The 16,844-nt window shown below is 48.2% G+C and overlaps 1 protein-coding gene across 4 annotated transcripts in view; it reads right to left on the reverse strand.

Annotated features, from left to right (window-relative positions):
- Positions 1–203: 203 nt before the first annotated feature.
- XPC (XPC complex subunit, DNA damage recognition and repair factor) overlaps positions 204–16,844 on the reverse strand; it is a 33,435-nt gene continuing 16,794 nt past the window's right edge. For 2 of the 4 annotated variants that reach the window (XM_003309637.7, XM_063806629.1), the window contains 9 exons: positions 14,730–14,819; positions 13,000–13,881; positions 11,324–11,484; positions 7,409–7,490; positions 3,877–4,011; positions 3,625–3,794; positions 2,969–3,062; positions 2,347–2,436; positions 204–1,216 (listed from right to left, as the gene is read on the reverse strand). In XM_003309637.7, the coding sequence (XP_003309685.2) occupies positions 998–1,216; positions 2,347–2,436; positions 2,969–3,062; positions 3,625–3,794; positions 3,877–4,011; positions 7,409–7,490; positions 11,324–11,484; positions 13,000–13,881; positions 14,730–14,819 (1,923 nt within the window). In that variant the 3' untranslated portion in view covers positions 204–997. Of the gene's footprint in view, positions 1,726–2,346; positions 2,437–2,968; positions 3,063–3,624; positions 3,795–3,876; positions 4,012–7,408; positions 7,491–8,952; positions 9,108–11,323; positions 11,485–12,999; positions 13,882–14,729; positions 14,820–16,844 lie in introns of all 4 variants that reach the window. The other 2 variants (XM_024355347.3, XM_063806628.1) reach the window with 2 other exon arrangements.

Consider the following 16,844-nt stretch of genomic DNA (forward strand, 5'->3'; position numbering starts at 1 on the left):
GGTGTGTGGGTGCCTGCAGTCCTGAGGAGCTGGGACTGTTTCCCGAACAATGCCTTTCCACCACACACGGTGGTTGTGAGGGCCAGCTGAGGCAAAGCCCTCAGGAAGACCACTTAAGCCCAGGAGTCCAGCCTGCGCAAGACAGTAAGACCCCTTCTTAAAAAAAAAAAAAAAAAAAAACTGAAAGAAAATATAGAGCCAAATCTAGATAAATGCTTTATTATTTTCTCAAAATGTTATAAAAGTCATTTCTCCTTAGTACAGAGAGCTTTATACATTTTATCTAGTAATGAATAGAATCTAGTTTAACACTGATCTATTTTACTAACATTTCCTTAATTTTCAATTCGTATTTTTCCTTTTCTTTCCTGATTTTAGCTTTTTTTAGGCTTCTGCCACCACAAAATGTTACTTGGAAAACTAGATCCCAGCAGATGACCTGTACTTCTCTGCTCTCTCCCCTACTGCAAAGAGGCAGCGAGTGCAGCATTAGTAAGCCTGACTCAGGGGAAGGTAAGTGGCCTGCAGAGAAATGGTCCTAGGTCCGCAACTGAGGCGAGTGAACTTGTCGGACAGATGAAGACTCTAACTGGAAGAAACAATCAGCGCATTCACGGATGCACCACCATCCAGAAATCTCCCGGTGGCTTCCATACAAAAACTGATGTTTCTAAAGATGGAAAGAACAGGTCTAGGAGGCAGAAGAGTATCTCCTAGCAAAGTGTTCTGTAGCTCAAAGGGTGAGTGGGCTTTGGTAGCAAAAAGCTTTGAAGGCTTCACCCTGGGTGAATCTGACAAGGGCTGGAGCCAGACGGGACCTGCAGCACCTCCTCAGCTTGGCCTCGTCTCCCCTGACCCCGCCTCCGTGCATGCTGCCTCAGTTTGCCTTCTCAGCAGAGAAGCCCCCACCACCAGGGGCTGGGCATGCCCAGGGCAGGTGTGGGGCCTGTAGCGGGGCAGCAGCAACTGGTGGGTGCCCCTCTAGTGGGCGCTCAGCTCACAGCTTCTCAAATGGGAACAGGTGGGAAGCTGCTGCTTTCTTTTCCCTTTTGGTCTTCTTGGGCCCACCCTTCAGCTTCTGCTTTTCTTCATCTTCTCGGTTTTGAGGCCAGGAGGCAGCCAGTATCCTGGCCGCTTCTGCTTGAGAGCTGGTCCCCTCCTCTTCATCAGAAGACAGTCCACCTCCTGCATCTGTGTGGGGAGCTGCTGCCTCACTCTGGACAGGTGGCAGTGGTGGGAGGACACAGGTGAGGGTCAGTAATCAGATACCAGGAAGCCCCATGAAGAGGCAGCAAGTTCCCAGCCTGCCCTAAGCTGTGTAGCTCTGGGAGGACAAGGGCATGGGACAGGGCAGGGAGATAGTCCAGACCCTTCTTACTGAGCCGTCCCAGCCTGGGGTGCATCCAAGCAGACACTGGAGCACCTGCTACGAGCTGAGTGCAGGGGAACACAAGGATGATGGCTGGGCAGGAAGCTGCCCTCTAGGAGCACACTGCCTCATCTGGGGATGCCTGTGATTCGTGCCTTGCATTTGCTACCTCATTTCTGGACCAAAGCACATGATGTCTTGAACGGGCAAGATGCACAGTTCAGCCCTCGGAGCCCTAAGATCTGAGGCGGCACTCCCTGCCAGCTGGGATGGCTAGGGAGGGTTTGGATGGAGAAGGCGGCAAGGAGCTGGTCAGAACATAAAGTCAGATGAAGGGCTTTTCTCCACCAGAGGGACTGGAATGAGGAGCGTGACAAAAAAATGTTGAAAGGCAAACAGGCAGCACGGAGGGTTGGAGAGAGGGAACAAAACATGCCAGAGCAGTTTCTGCTGTGTCTGACACAGCACTGACTATACCATGTAACTGGGCCTAGGGTCCATCTGCCCCAGGGAGGGGCCCCCTTGAGGGCTGCATGTCAAATTCACACCTGTGTCCAAGCCTGGCCTGGCACATGGCAGGTGCTGTGAGAGAGGTACTGAGCGGGCCACTGCAGGCCTGCAGGATGGTCACAGGCACTGGGAACACTGGAAGGCGGAAGGGTGCACCAAATGCAGGACACTTGGCCCTCCCTATGTGTTCAGCGCCAAATCAGACCCATGGCATTGCTCATGTGGACAGTAGAAACGGGGACACTGGGACAGGGCTTGGGGCAGAAGAGCCAGCTGAGGCCTCACTCCAGGGACACCTTTCCCAACAAGGTAAAAACAAGCGGCCTTAGAGACAGAAGACTGAGGTGTCCTAACACAAAGCTATCCCTGACTTGAGGCTGGGGCAGAATCTGGGCCAGGCCTTTCTGAGCTGCATCTCCAAGAAACTGACCCTGAGCTTGTCTTCTCTGCAAAGAACCTGCACTGACCTTGGGCCCGTAGCGACGCTTCAGCCTCTCCCTGATGAGCAGAGCTTTGGCCAGCAACTTCCAGTTCCCTAGAGCCCGCTTCTCCCTTTTCTGCAGGCAAAAATGAAGTGGGAGAAAAGTGTTACGCACTGACATTTTCAGGAAAAATATTAAGATGGAAACTGTGAATGTAAAGACAGATATATACACCACTTTAGAATATAGCCTCTCCTTCACACCAAGTCTCACTTCCAAAAAATTGATCTGATTTACAAAGTGATATACTATACCTGAAAGCCACAAAAACAGATAACTTTTTAATCGTTACTGACTCCAAAATCTTTAGTGGGTGAGGTCTTCCAGAACCTGGACACAGGCGATTCAAGACAGAGGCAGGTGTGGGCAGCAGGGGCAGTAGACCCCAGAGCCCGCACCCAGGCTCCTCAGGGACAGTGATAGTGAGTCTGCGGGGTGGGCAGGAGCCTGCTGTATTCAGTGCTCGCTCCCTTGGGTGCCTGCCATGACGTCAGAGAGGGCTGGGAAGAGCCTGGGAGCACACGGAGGCAGCCTGGGGAGGGAAGGGGCCACCCGCTGAGTGTTGCTTCCCGCTTCTGCTGTCCCTCAGTCCTGCATATGCGCTTACCTCCTTCTCCTTCCTTTCAATGACTGCCTGCTCATTTTCCCAGGCAGTCAGGAGCACGTCTTTGAATTCCTCGCAGACGATGTATCCATCAGTCCTGTGGGGACACAACGCGATGTCAACCCTCGAACCTGCTGCCTGCTCTGCCTCTCCTCCCTCCCCAGTTTGCGGAAGACAGTGGGCCACATCTGAGCACTAGGGGGTCCTGAAGGATGTCGCGGGTCAGCCAGTGTCCCACACCCTCCGTGCAGAAGGCAGGCCTGTGGAAACTGGCACTGCCTCTTCCTCCCCAGATTCTGCCGAAGAAAGCTGGGGTGAAAGCCCTTATCCAGCCTCACCCATCATGGAACAGAGCTCACTAACCAGGCAGCTGCCGGGGAAAGATGCTGACTGTTTTTTTGCTCACTAGCCTGTGAGTCCCTAAACCTGGGAAGAACGTTTTAATCCAGCATTACGATGCCGGTTTCATTGGCTCCGTTCCCTCTGGAGGGAAGCCAGAATTGGTAAAGCACTGACTTTGCAAATCCAGTGTAACATCCTGAAAATTGGAGCCACCAGGCCTCAACTCCCAGCAGCCCCATGCCAGCTTTCCATCCCCATCTCTGGAGCCACCCCTCCCCATCCCTGTGTTTAGCCTCCATTGAAGGCCCCTCACGCACACGGGATGGGAGTAGCCGCCATGGAAATCAAAGCCAGTGATGGCCTGGACACAGTCGATGTCCAGCTTGCGGGCCACGCGGTGTAGATTGGGCAGGTTCAGCTGGACACAGCCAATAGGCATCATGCTGGGCAGGAAGAGGTACACATTCCCAAACTCGTTGCGGGGCACCTGTGGCGGGCGAGCAAGTCAGCATTTGGCCAGCAGGGGAACAAGGCGGCCTGGTCCTGAGCCCTTCTGATGCTGCCCTTACCTTCCCATCCACGGCCACTGGGGGCTGATACTCCTCTGTCTGCCAGTAGCCAAACAGGCCCAGGTCATTTTCTTCCCGCAGCTGGGGCTCAGCAAGTCGGGCTTTCCGAGCACGGTTAGAAAAGCCTTTCACCATCTGCAGCAGAGGACACGGCCACAGTTTACAACAAAGGCATCCAGCTCCTCGGCACCGGGCCAGGCACCATGCTCAGTGCTGCATGCCTGGTACCTGGTGAACCCTCAGAACACGCCTACCAGCTGGGGTGCTTTTTCTCCCTTTTTTTTTTTTTTTTTTTTTTTTTGAGACAGAGTCTCGCTCTGTCGCCCAGGCTGGAGTACAGTGGTGCAATCTTGGCTCGCTGCAACCTCTGCCTCCTGGGTTTAAGCAATTCTCCTGCCTCAGCCTCCTGAGTAGCTGGGATTACAGGTGTCTGCCACCACGCCCGGCTAATTTTTGTATTTTTAGTAGAGACGGGGGTTTCACCATGTTGGCCAGGCTGGTCTCGAACTCCTGACCTCAGGTGATCTACCTGCCTCAACCTCCCAAAGGGCTGGGATTACAGGCGTGAGCCACCGTGCCCGGCTGCTCCCCTTTTCTTACTACAAGCACTAGCTAATATTTATGGAACATTCTCTGTCCCAGACACTATTCTCGGTGTTTTTTGTTTTTTTATCCCCCTGAGACGGAGTCTCACTCTGTTGCCCAGGCTGGAGTGCCCTGGTGTGATCTCAGCTCACTACAACCTCCACCTCCCGGATTCAAGTGATTCTCGTGCCTGTCTCCTGAGTAGCTGGGACTACAGGTACCCGCCACCATGCCCAGCTAATTTTTATATTTTTGGTAGAGATGGGGTGTCACCATATTGGCCTGGCTGGTCTCAAACTTCTGACCTCAAATGATCCACCTGCCTTGGCCTCCGAAAGTGCTGGAATTACAGGCATGAGCCACTGCGCCCAGCCTATCTTCAGTGCTTTATATGTTATTATTTAATTTTTTCAACAAACCCACAAGGTAGGTCTTCTTATTGTTTCCATTTTACAGATGAACACCACAGACGGGGTAAATGATTTGCCTAAAGTCACACAGCTCGTAAGGGCCAGAGCCCGCACTTTCATCCACTAGCCTATATTCTGTGCTGTCATCACTGATAGCAGTGACTGAGACTGAGAGACAAAGTCACTTAAGAGCTGATGGCTGGTAAGTGACAAGAACCAGGATTTACAATTCAGGTAACTGTCCATCAGTAGAGCCTGTGTCTCAACATATAACCTATGTCTGCTCACACGCCCTAGAAAGCACTGACAGTTCAGGACTCCCAGTGTGCTCCCCAACAGCGTGCAGTGGCCAAGGCCAAGATCTTCCCTGGGGAGTGAAGTGGTGAGAGGGGCGCAGGACAGGCAAGGACAGAGTCACGTAACTCTTAGAGGAGTCAGGCATGGGCGTGCGGCTGAGGGCTGGCCCCTGGGCCTCAGCATACAGACTTCCTCTAGTGCAGGGGCCCACAAGCTTGTTCTGTAAAGGGTCATGCGTGGCCTCCATCACATATTCTTTATTCTTCTCATTCTTATAACCCTTTAAAAATGTGAAAAACCATTCCCCAGGTTGGGGGTGGCCTGCGAGCTCTCATGTCCATTCCTGCCACGATCTCTGGGCGCACCCTCTCTGTCACCGCTTCAGGGACAGAGGGACTCTGAGTTCTGACAACCGTCCCTTTCTGAGAAGCCATTCACCCAGCACACTGTTCAGTAAACTTCCACTGGGATCTCTTGGAGACCAGGCCATGACCCAGTCATGAAGGAGGGATGGAGCGAGGACAGTCTTTGCTCTTAGGAGCTCAGGCTCCTGCAGGGGAAGAGACAGAGCTACGACTCAGCGTGATGAGTACAGGGTGGAACAGGAGCTCAGAGGCAAGCCATTGCCCAGCCCTGAGGACAGTGGAGGCAAGAAAGGCTGCTCAGAACAGGTCCCGCCTGAGCAGAGGCTTAAAGGGGCAAGGGGTTGCCCAAGAGAACAGGGCTGGACCCCACAGGGCACAGAGGTGGGAGAACACTGGGACCTGGGACCTAAGTCCTCTGGAATGCAGAGGCAGTGAGCACCAGAACATCACTGTGCACCATGGGGAGGGTGCGGGACTCAGACTAAAGGCGCTGGCCAAGGTGGGACAAGGATGGCCAAGATGCACAGAAAGAGCCTAGTGACTGACGGGGGAATGGATTCAGGCTGGGAAGGAGGCTGTGGCTGTTGCCCAAGCAAAAGATACTGAGGCAGGAGCTGGGGTGGTGGGGATCAGAACAAGGGGTGAATTTGAGATTTGGGATTCCAGAACTGTGCTACCATGACAGCCACCAGTCACGTGTGGCCACTGCACACCTGAAACGTGGCTGGTCTGAACTAAGGTACAGAAAGTCAAATACACAGAAGATTAGAGAGACTTAGGAACAAAATGGATTTAAATATCTCATTAACACTTTAAAATATTTCTTACTGCTGAAATAGTATTTTAGATATATCTGGATATATTTTAATGTTAAAATTCCACCTGTTTTTGGTTTTTAATGTAGCTACTAAAAAATTTAAATGTGTGGCTCACGTTACATTTCAACTGAACACTGCTATGCTGGTTCCAGCACGAAAGACAGGTGAGATGGTGCAGAGAAAATCCTCAGCAACCCTGCAGGCCCAGGCAGGGGGCATCACCCACTCCAGCCTGCTGCTGGCAGTGACTGTGACCAGCGCCTGCAGCCTTTCCCACTAAGCGGAGGCCCCTCCACTCCCCACTCAGCTTCCCGGAGTCTTGCAACCCCCAAGGACTCCCGGGGTCTGATGAGAAGTAAATGGTCTCTGTGATCGGCCACTGTACACTTCTGGTCGTACGGAGCTGTGTGTCCTGTGAATAGTCTCTGTGGGACCTCGCTCGGTTCGTGTTCCTCAAGAGCAACCGGCCTAACAGTGCCGCAGCACAGTGTGAAAGGAGCACTGGCTTTAAGGCAGAGCCTGGGATTCTCACCTGGGCTCTGCTCTGCCATTTTACTAACTGTGGGGACTTGGACAAGTCACTTGCCCTGAGCTTCAGTTTTCTCATCTGTAAAATGGGCATCATAATGCCAATTCCTATGGCTTTTGAGGCAACAGAGATCACATACATGCAAAATGCTCAGTGAACTGCCAAACAGAAGGGCGATCTGACGGGAGAACGTGCTGCTATAAAGCAGGGCTCTGACCTCCCAGGACCCAGTAACTCAATTCCAACCTGTAGAACCTTTGAATTCACAACAGGAGTCTGAGGCCTACTTTTTGGCCTAGATTTCTTTTGTGTTTTGGAAGATCCACTTCTTACAAATGTCTTATTAATAAGACAATTTAAATGTTTCTCTCCTCCTTGAATCCTGCTCAAGCCGGGAAAGTGAGACATTTCTGATCAGGATCCTGGGCAGGACTGGGAGGCTCATCATCACTTCTCTGCCCCCAGCTCTCCCGCTCAGCTACAGGCCTGTGTCACCACTCCCCACAGGGACCCCCCAGCTCCAGTTACCTTGTAGGGTACTTCTCCAAGCCTCACCACTCTTGCTTTCTTCAGCCACGTGTCCCTGGAATGCAGAGTGTGCACACAATCCCTGCGGAACCAACACAGGACACAAAGGTAACTCAGTCCACAGCCCCACTGCGGGAATGCGGGACAGTGGAGAGCGCGGCCCTGCAGGCTCCCTCCTCAGGTTCAGCCACCCTGGAGCAGGCCGAGCTCCTAGGGGGCCCAGAGAAGCTGTGCTAGGCAAACAGCCTTGAACGTGGACTGCCTGTCTTTTGGGGGATGTGTCCACTTACAAACCCTAATCTGCAGCCTTTGTGCCTTGCCTCCACCACTCCTCCCCTTCATAGGTTTTCTTCTCCTCTGCTGTCCAGAGCCTGTGAGAGCTCCAGCTGCAGACTATCAGGATGGGGTAAAGGCCGCTGTGCGCAGGCACACTCACGTTTACTACCACCACCAAGCGAACACCTGCTGAGGCTCTGATCTGCTGTTAACACCATGTGGGGGAGGGAAGTGTCCAGGAGGGGGCAGTGAACCCAAAGGAAGGCTGCAGAGAAGCCAACTATAATAAGCTAATAAGCTATCACAGAATCAAGACACCCGCACATGGAACAGTCAAATGATTCCTGCAGGCAAAGTTCCTCTGGCTTCACTCCTCCTCCAGAGCTAAGAGCTCACCAAAGCCGTGCAAATCTACTTTCCAATGAGGCTCAACCCCTCCCTTGCCAAGCCATTTTTAATAAGGCACGCCCATCTCATTAGTTTGCACCCCCTTCACTCTGTCCAGGGAGCGGCTCCAATGAGCAAGGGCACCCCATTTCCTCCTAGTGCAGGTTCAGACCCTTACCCACAGAGGAATCTGAGGCTGAATTTCAGCACAGCACAATGGATGGAGGTTGAACCTTGCCTGTGCCACTTCCTGGCTGGGCCACCTGGACAAGTCACTTTACCTTCCTGAGCCTCAGTACAGACAGTCCCCAAAGTCCAGTGGTTTGATTCAAGATTTTTCAACTTTATGATGATGCAAAAGCAATATGCACTTGGGAGAAACTGTGCCTCAAGTACCCATACAACCATTCTCTTTTTCATTTTCGGTATTCAATAAACTACATGAGATATTCAATACTTCATTATAGGCTTTGTGTTAGACAACTTTACCCAACTGTAGGCTAATGTGTTCTCAGCACGTTTAAGGGAGGCTCAGCTAAGCTATGACCCATGCTACATACAACAGGAGTGAACCTTGAGGACTTTATGCTAAGTGAAATAAGCCAGTCACAAAATGACCATAAATACCGTATGATTCCACCTACGTGAGGTCTGGTTAGGTTCGGCAGGTTAGGTATATTAAATGCATTCTCAACTTAGGATATCCTATTTTCAGCTTCCAATGGGTTTATGGGGATCCAACCTCATCCTAAGTCAAGGAGCATCTGTGTCCTCACCTACCAACTAGGGACAGTGAGCTTGCCCTTTCTACCGCACATGGTTGCTGGGAGGACCAGACGTTTCCTGTGTGCCAGAGCAGCGCTTCTGCCAGTAGCACCAACCTGCCAGAGCTCAAAGCTCCACTCATGCTCCCACTGGGGGCGGAACATCTTTGACTGCCCAGAGGAGTGATTATGTCATGGTCGTGGTCTTCAGACAGGAGCGGGTAAAAAAGGGGTCTTAGGGGTTGACAGGTAGGCAGCATCTGGACATCTTCCTAAGGAAAACAGCAGGGAAATGGACACAGTCCTCTCAGAATAAATGTGAACTTCTAACCATTTCACACCCGTTAAAATGGCTATTAACAAAACACAGAAAGTAACAAGTGTCAGTGAGGATGTGGAGAAAGTGGAGACCTTGTGGACTGTTGGTGAAAATGTAAAATGGGTGCAGCTGCGGTGGAAATGGTAAGGTGGTTCCTAAAAAAATGATGGGAATTACCATCTGGCCTAGTAATTGTACTGGGTATATGCAAACAAACAAACAAAAACTGAAAGCAGAATCTTGAAGAGCTATCTGCACACCCATGTTCACAGCAGCATAATTCACAACAGCCAAAAGGTGGAGACGAGCCAAGTGCCCATTGATGGATGAAGGCACAAACAAAATGTGGTCCACCCACACAATGGAGTATCAGCCTAAAAAGGAAGGAAATTCTGACCCATGCTACAATATGGATGAACCCTGAGGCCATTATGCTAAGTGAAATAAGCCAGTCACGATGTGACTATAAATACCGCATGATTCCACCTACACGGGTCCCTATAGTAGGCACACTCAGAGACAGAAAGGAGAATGGTGGGTGCAGGGCTGGAGAAGGGGAATTGGGAGTTTTTGATGGGGACGGAGTTTTGGTTTGGGAAGAGGAAAAGAAATCTGGAGATGGATGGTGGTGATGGCTGGATGACAGTGTGAATGTGCTTAATGCTGTAGGCTGTACACTTAAAAAATGGTTGAGATGGCAAATTTTATGTTACATATATTTTACCACAATAAAAAATAAATCAATAAATATGCACCTCTAATGCTTCCTTCTATCACTGACATGGTGCCTCTGGACGACGCCTGCATTCTCTTCCCAACAGGCTTTCTCCCGACTACCCGTACATACCCATAAGAGGAAGCCTCTATCAGGGCAGCCCAGGCCCCCTGCTGCCTTTGACTGCTGGGTGCTAAAGTCCCAGAACAGCAAAGCCCTGCCCCTGCCCAGGGCATCATGCCCCCCACCGACATCAAACAGAAAGCTCCAAGACAGGGCAGAGCCCTGAAGAGAGGGTCCAGCATGACTCCCATGGGGGGCTGACAAGCAGGAAGTCATCCCCAGTGGGAGGACTCAAATCGCCCACTCTCATGTGGGTTTCCCTACGCTTCCTTTTTCTCTTTTCTGTACCTTCCTGTTTTCTCATCTATTAAGAACATCTCCTATTTCTTGGTCTTGTACATCCCATGTCTTTTAAAATCACTTATTTTACTTGCTTTTTATTCCCATTTCTCAAAATTCCTGTTTCTATTTTTTTCTTACCTCAAAATTGTATTAACATTTTTCAATTTTAATTTTATATATATTTTATTCATTTTTTGCTCTTATTCCACTCTTTTTTTAGCTATTTCTTTTTACTGTGGTATAAAACACAGTCACATAAAATACACCATTTTAACCATTTTTTTGTTTTTGATACTGAGTCTCGCTCTGTCACCCAGGCTGGAGTGCAGTGGCGCGATCTTGGCTCACTGCAAGCTCCGCCTCCCGGGTTCACGCCATTCTCCTGCCTCAGCCTCTCCGAGTAGCTGGGACTACAGGCGCCCGCCACCACAGCTGGTTAATTTTTTGTATTTTTAGTAGAGACAGGGTTTCATCGTGTTAGCCAGGATGGTCTCGATCTCTTGACCTCGTGATCCGCCCGCCTCGGCCTCCCAAAGTGCTGGGATTACAAACGTGAGCCACCGCACCCGGCCCATTTTAACCATTTTTAAGTGTGCAGTTCAGTGGCATTAGGTCCATTCACAACATTGTACAACAATTACCACCATCCATTCCCAGAACTTTTTCATCCCAAACAGGGCTCTGTACCCATGAAAAATCCACTCACTTTTAACTTTCATAATCAAATCCTTTATTCCTTCCTTTTGTATGTTTTTGACTTATATTTGTGGGGTGTGTTTTATACTGCCCTATCTTAAATTTTATTTTTCCTACTTTGTATTTTATTTTCCCTGTAACTGTTTTTCCCCTGCCATTCTTTTAATCCCTGTTTTAATTTTCAAATTTTCTTCTCTCCTACACATCACACACACACAGCACACGCACACTGGCTCAGCCCGAGAATGCTGTCCAGTCAGATGAGCTCCCATCAGCAACCCTTGCCTAGGAAGAAGGCTGCTAATCCCATGCCATCAGGAAGCCCCTGAGGCCAACCAGGCTGCCTCACGCACCTGGAATAGACCGCTTCTCCACGACAATACCCAAGGATGGCAGCTGTCTCGGGATAGATGGCCTCATATTTCAGGAGATGCCGCTTCAGGGCATACAGAGGGTGGTTCTTATATAAGCCAATGGCAGTGGGCAAAGGCTGGTCCATGTGTTTTGCCTGAAACTGCAAAGGCCAGACAGACAAGGTTGAGCATGTTATTTAGAAGAGGAAATGAAGTTTGAGGGAGATGATCCTTAGACTAACTTGTTCTGACAACAGATAGTGGAGCCAAGGTTTCATGAACACTAATGGTTTTGTAACATTGCATCTGTACCTCCGGCCGGTAAGTCAGTTACAGATCAATCAAAAGCTATAAAGAATCAAATAAATCTGTGGCTTGTGGCAACTTCAAAAAGTTGTCTAACCTATTTGAATGCTTAGACACCTAACCCAGCCCCAGCAGATGTGTTAAAGGTCTGCAAGGAAGAAAAACACACGGTGCTCTTCAGTAAGAAGGTCTTATTTCAAAGGGACAATCCTCTTCTAGAGCGTGAGCTTACCTGTCTGCTCTCACAGGAAACTGAGAGCAGCGGTTCTCACCCTGCGACTTTTCTCTTCGTCCACTATGACAGTGTTCTCTCTGCCCTTCTCTGAGATTGCTCATTTCTCAGTAGGCAATTCACTGCTGTAAGTCACCCTGTTCACCAGGCTCTCTAAGGCTTGCCCTTGGCATCTCTTCAAAAACCCCAACAGACTAGAAAGGACTGGCAATGTGGAGTTGCTGAGAGTGGGAGAGGACGCTGCACGTTCAGCTTCCACTGCGCTTTAGGTAGGTTAGTTACGATACCATCTGCATACTTTCCACTTAACCTGTCATTACTAAGTAAAATGAACTTAGTAATGCACCCATTTTACTTAGCATTACTAAGTAAAATGCACCCCTGGAGCAAACACTCAATATGGGATGCATTGCACTCCTATAGGAAATGATTAATAAATCTGCAATTTACCTATCCTGAGGGATTGGAAATAAACCTGCGACAAATCTGGGCATGTTCCTGTGTAGAAATGGCAAGCTCCACCCACCACCACCACTGCCGTACACACAGGCGGCTCGGGCACTATTCCTGGTGTCAGTGCTGGTTCTAGGATCAAGTGACATAGCTGTCATGTTCTAGAAGTCTCTGCCTCCCGGTCTGCCTTCTCAATAGACTGAAGATACTGTCTCATTCCGAGACAGTATCATGTCTGTCTCATTCCGAGACCCCTCTTTCCCAGGAGGTGAGTGTTCTATGTATGAGGGGTGTTTGCACGTACATCTTTACATTCACGCATGATGGGGGAGGGGGGAGAATATATCCATGGGTTATTCCTTCTTTCACTCAGTCTGAGTTATATTACTTGCATAAATTATTTTAAAGCTCCAAATTTATAACTGGGCAATAACTAAAAGTATACAGGCTCCAAAGCCACGCAGACCTGGGCTCAAGCACCGCGGCAGTTCATCTTTCAACTCCACAACTTTTTACACTAAAATTAAGGCAGCAACTGCCCCAGCTTTATATGGCTGTGACAATTAAATGAGACAACCCATTAAAAACACCCAACATAGTGCTGGGCATATATAAGGTGCTCAAAAACAGGAATAATTTTAATAACCTGACTGTGTCTTGGAGCCCCTGGCAGCCAAGGCCTTACCTCCAAGTCTTCTTTCTTCTCCCTGTCCATAAATGGGCTCTGGTATGGTCTCAAGGTCTCGGCCCACCACTCAGCATCAACCCGGCACTTGCGGGTCACTGTCATCCAGACTGGGTCGTACCTCTGTGTGACATCTCGGACCCAGCCATCACTGTCAATGCCCACCACATAGGTCATGGGCTTGGTGGCGTACTTGTAACAGGTCAGAGGCTGGCCCACCACACCGTGCACACAGTCTACACATACCCACTTTTCCTCCTGCTCACAGAACACCTCTAGCCACTGGTCTATACCAGCTATGCTTCTTTTTTCTGCCTTCTCACCATCGCTGCACATTTTCTTGCCTCTTTTACTGCTTGAAGAGCTTGAGGATGCCGCTGGCAAGCTTGGGTCCTTATGATGGCTCCCACGTTGGGTCCTGGAGGCACTCTTGGACCCAGCCTTTGTCCTCTGAGGAGCGGGGGCCTTCCTCTGCTTTGGAGGGCCAGGCTCGGAATCCTCATCAGAGGGATCAGAGGCTTCTCCACTGGAGAGCTCAAAATCAGAGCCGCTGCCAGCCTCATCACTCCCACTCTCCTCTTTATAAGACACCCTGGAGGCCACCCGCCGCTCCCGGCCATGCGGACGTCGCTGGGTTGCCTTCTCCTGCTTGTCTCCTGGGCCCTCATCTTCCTCGCTGGAGGAGGGCTTGCTCCGTTTCTTTCTGCCTCCCTTGTTCCTCTTCCCTTTGGCACTTGGCTTGCGGGTGCCCTTAGCAAAGGTTTCCTCTTGTTTGGTTCCTTTGCTGGTCTTTGGTTTGGTGTGGTTTTCTAGAACTTGGCTGGAAGTTTCTGAGGAGCCTCCTGGATCCGCAGTCAATCTTTCCTTGGAAGGTTTCTTTCCCTTAAACAGAATAAGAAATTTTGCTTTTTTTTTTTCCCCCTCTTTTGCTAATGATATGATAGAAATCCTGTAATCTAATAGGGTTAAGTCACCAGCTAGAGAACCAATACATCAAGATGTCCCCAGCTCAGACAGTGATCAACCAGCTATCCTTCAGGGTTGTATGCATGTATTGGCTAAAATCTGTAGCATCTTAGATAAGGCCACAGTATAATTCTTTTCACCCTAACTGTAAAGAGAAAAGAACATGGGATTTGGACAGCCAAACATGGGTCTGAATTCCAGTTCTAACTCTTATTGGTTATGTAAATTAGGTAAATTACTTAACCTCCGAGTTTCAGTTTCCTCAGCAGTACTACTACCCACCTTGGATATACGCATTTTGCAAACAAATACTTATGGACTTAATACAGCTGTAGTTTTAAGAATACAGATATTATGAAAATCAGCTTCTAGACCATCAGGCTTCAGACAATGCCAATACCCCAATGAGTACAGCATTTAGCTTCTTGAAGCTAACCCAGACCACCTCAAAATCCACAGTGCTTCACTCATCAGCACTCCATGGAGCAAGCAAGGACAGGCACCATTCCACCCAACTGACAGAACAGAACAAAAGCAGCACTGGGCCGAGGCCTCTCACAGGCCACTCTGCACACGTGAAGTTCAGGCTGCTAGATACCCACTCACATGCCCAAGTCTTCCCTAACACAGGGTATGTGCAAGGCTCGAAAGAACCCACACTCCGTGAATACCAGCTCTTAAAAAATATAATAATGATCAATTTTTTTAAGTGTGACAATTTCCTGTCAATTGCTCCTCTTCTCTGGCAGCCCTGCGCACCTCACCTTTGCTGTTGCTGACTTCAGAGGAATTGGCTGTAGAGACAATACCAGCCGGGTCAAGAGCTGCAGAGCCCGGAGAATCAGTAAGAATATCTATGATGAAAAGGAAGAACATAGTTATCCTAAGAAAGTAATTAAAGATGTAATGAGTTCAATGTTGTTTGTTATGGTGCTTGTTCAAGACAGGGAAAAGCTGGAAACAGCCAGACTGTCTAACAGTAGGCGACGGAAACTCCAGACACTGTTAAAAATGATGATGCAGAAGTTTATCTTCGTAGAAGAACAGGAACATGCTCATCATATATTAAAGGAAAATAGAAGTTTTCCTTTAAAAAGTATGATGTGATTACATTTTTATAAGAAAAATATGTATATATAAATTTAGACATACACGTATATTTGAAAAAGCATCCATATACTGGATTATGGGTGTTTACATGATTTTTTTCTCTGCTTACCTATCTTCTGATTGTTCTGTAGTCAATATGTGTTGCGTTTGTGACTAAAATAATAAAATGAAATACCACTTTGGGAAGAAGAAGTAGAAAGTATCATTATCGTCAGATCACCAGGTCTGTTCCCTGTTTTCCAATTTTCCCCATATTGAATCTTTAACTGAGTCTGCAGCTCTGAAAGCTGTTAACTTGGAAGTCTGGGAGCCCCTCAGGGGACTTAACTCCAATGGCAACAGTGATAATGTACTCGGCCAAGGCCTTCCTACACGGGTCTCCAGGTCCCAGCATCTCTCCTTGATTACTGCCACAGCCTCAGGAGAAAGCCCAGTGTGAGACTTTGTTATGGTGAGATAATTGTTTGCTTTTGCCTTGTTTCTTCTGCGGCTAAAAATTTCCAAAGTGTCAAGGTCATGAAAGACAGGGAAAGCCCAAAACACTGTCACACACTGGAGGAGACTAAGGAGACATGATGACTAAATACAAACTAGTATCATGGAACAGAAAAAGGATATCAGTGAGAAAACGTGGAAAATCCAAATAATGTCTGTAGTTTAGCTGATGGCATTGTACCAGTATTAATTTCTCAGTTTCTTCTTGTACAGCATGGCACAGGAGCACAGGTCCAGAAGTCTGGATAACTAAGTGTTCACCACTAGCTGAGTGACTTCCCTAAGCCTGGATTTCTGCATCTAGAATAATCCCTGCCTCGGCTTCCTCACAGGACTCTAAAGAGGATTAGACAAGATAATGCAGGTGACAGGACTCTGGAAACAGTCTAGTGCTACCCAAGCATACACAGTCACCACCTTTAGTAAGAAATCTATCAATGTACATTGCTGAGGAAAAAAATCAGGTTACAGAACTGTACGATCCCTACAAATTAGATAACATAGAGAAAATGGACAAAATCCCAGAAACATACATATATGACCAAACCTGACTCAAGAAGTAATGGAAAATCTGAACAGATCTGTAATAACAGATCGAGTCAGAACTCAAAAACCTCCCAACAAAGAAAATGTCTAGGACTAGATGACCTCACTGGTGAATTCTAGCAAACATTTAAACTGGAATTTACCTCAATCTTTCTCAAACTCTTTCAAACATTAGAAGAGGAAATATTTTTTAACTTGTTCTATGAGGCAAGCATTACCCTGACACCAAAGCCAGACAAATACATCACAAGAAAATAAACCAATTTATGAATATAGATGCAAAAATCCTGAATAAAATACTAAAAAACAAATTGAACATATGAAAAGGCTTATACAACATGACCAAGTGGTACTTATCCTAGGAATGCAAGGATGGTTCAACATAAGAAAATCAATCAATTAAATATACATTAATAGAATGAAGGAAAGAAAATCCAGAGGATCATTTCAACTGACAAAGAAAAACTCACCTGAGACAATCCAACAGGCTTTCATGATTAAAAAAAAAAAAAAAAATTCAGAACACTAGGAATAGAAGGGAACTGAGTCAACATGATAACCCAGATCTAGTATGATACTTAATGGTGAAAGATTGAGAGCTTTCCCTCTAATTATCAGGAACAAAACAAGGATGCCTGCTGTCACCACCATTATTCAACATTGTACTTGAAGTCCTAGCCAGAGCAATTAGGCAAGAAAAAGGCATGCAAACTGGACAGGAAGAAGTA

The sequence above is a fragment of the Pan troglodytes genome, chromosome 2, assembly GCF_028858775.2.
Source record: "Pan troglodytes isolate AG18354 chromosome 2, NHGRI_mPanTro3-v2.0_pri, whole genome shotgun sequence".
In the NCBI taxonomy this organism is placed as follows: Eukaryota; Metazoa; Chordata; class Mammalia; order Primates; family Hominidae; genus Pan; species Pan troglodytes.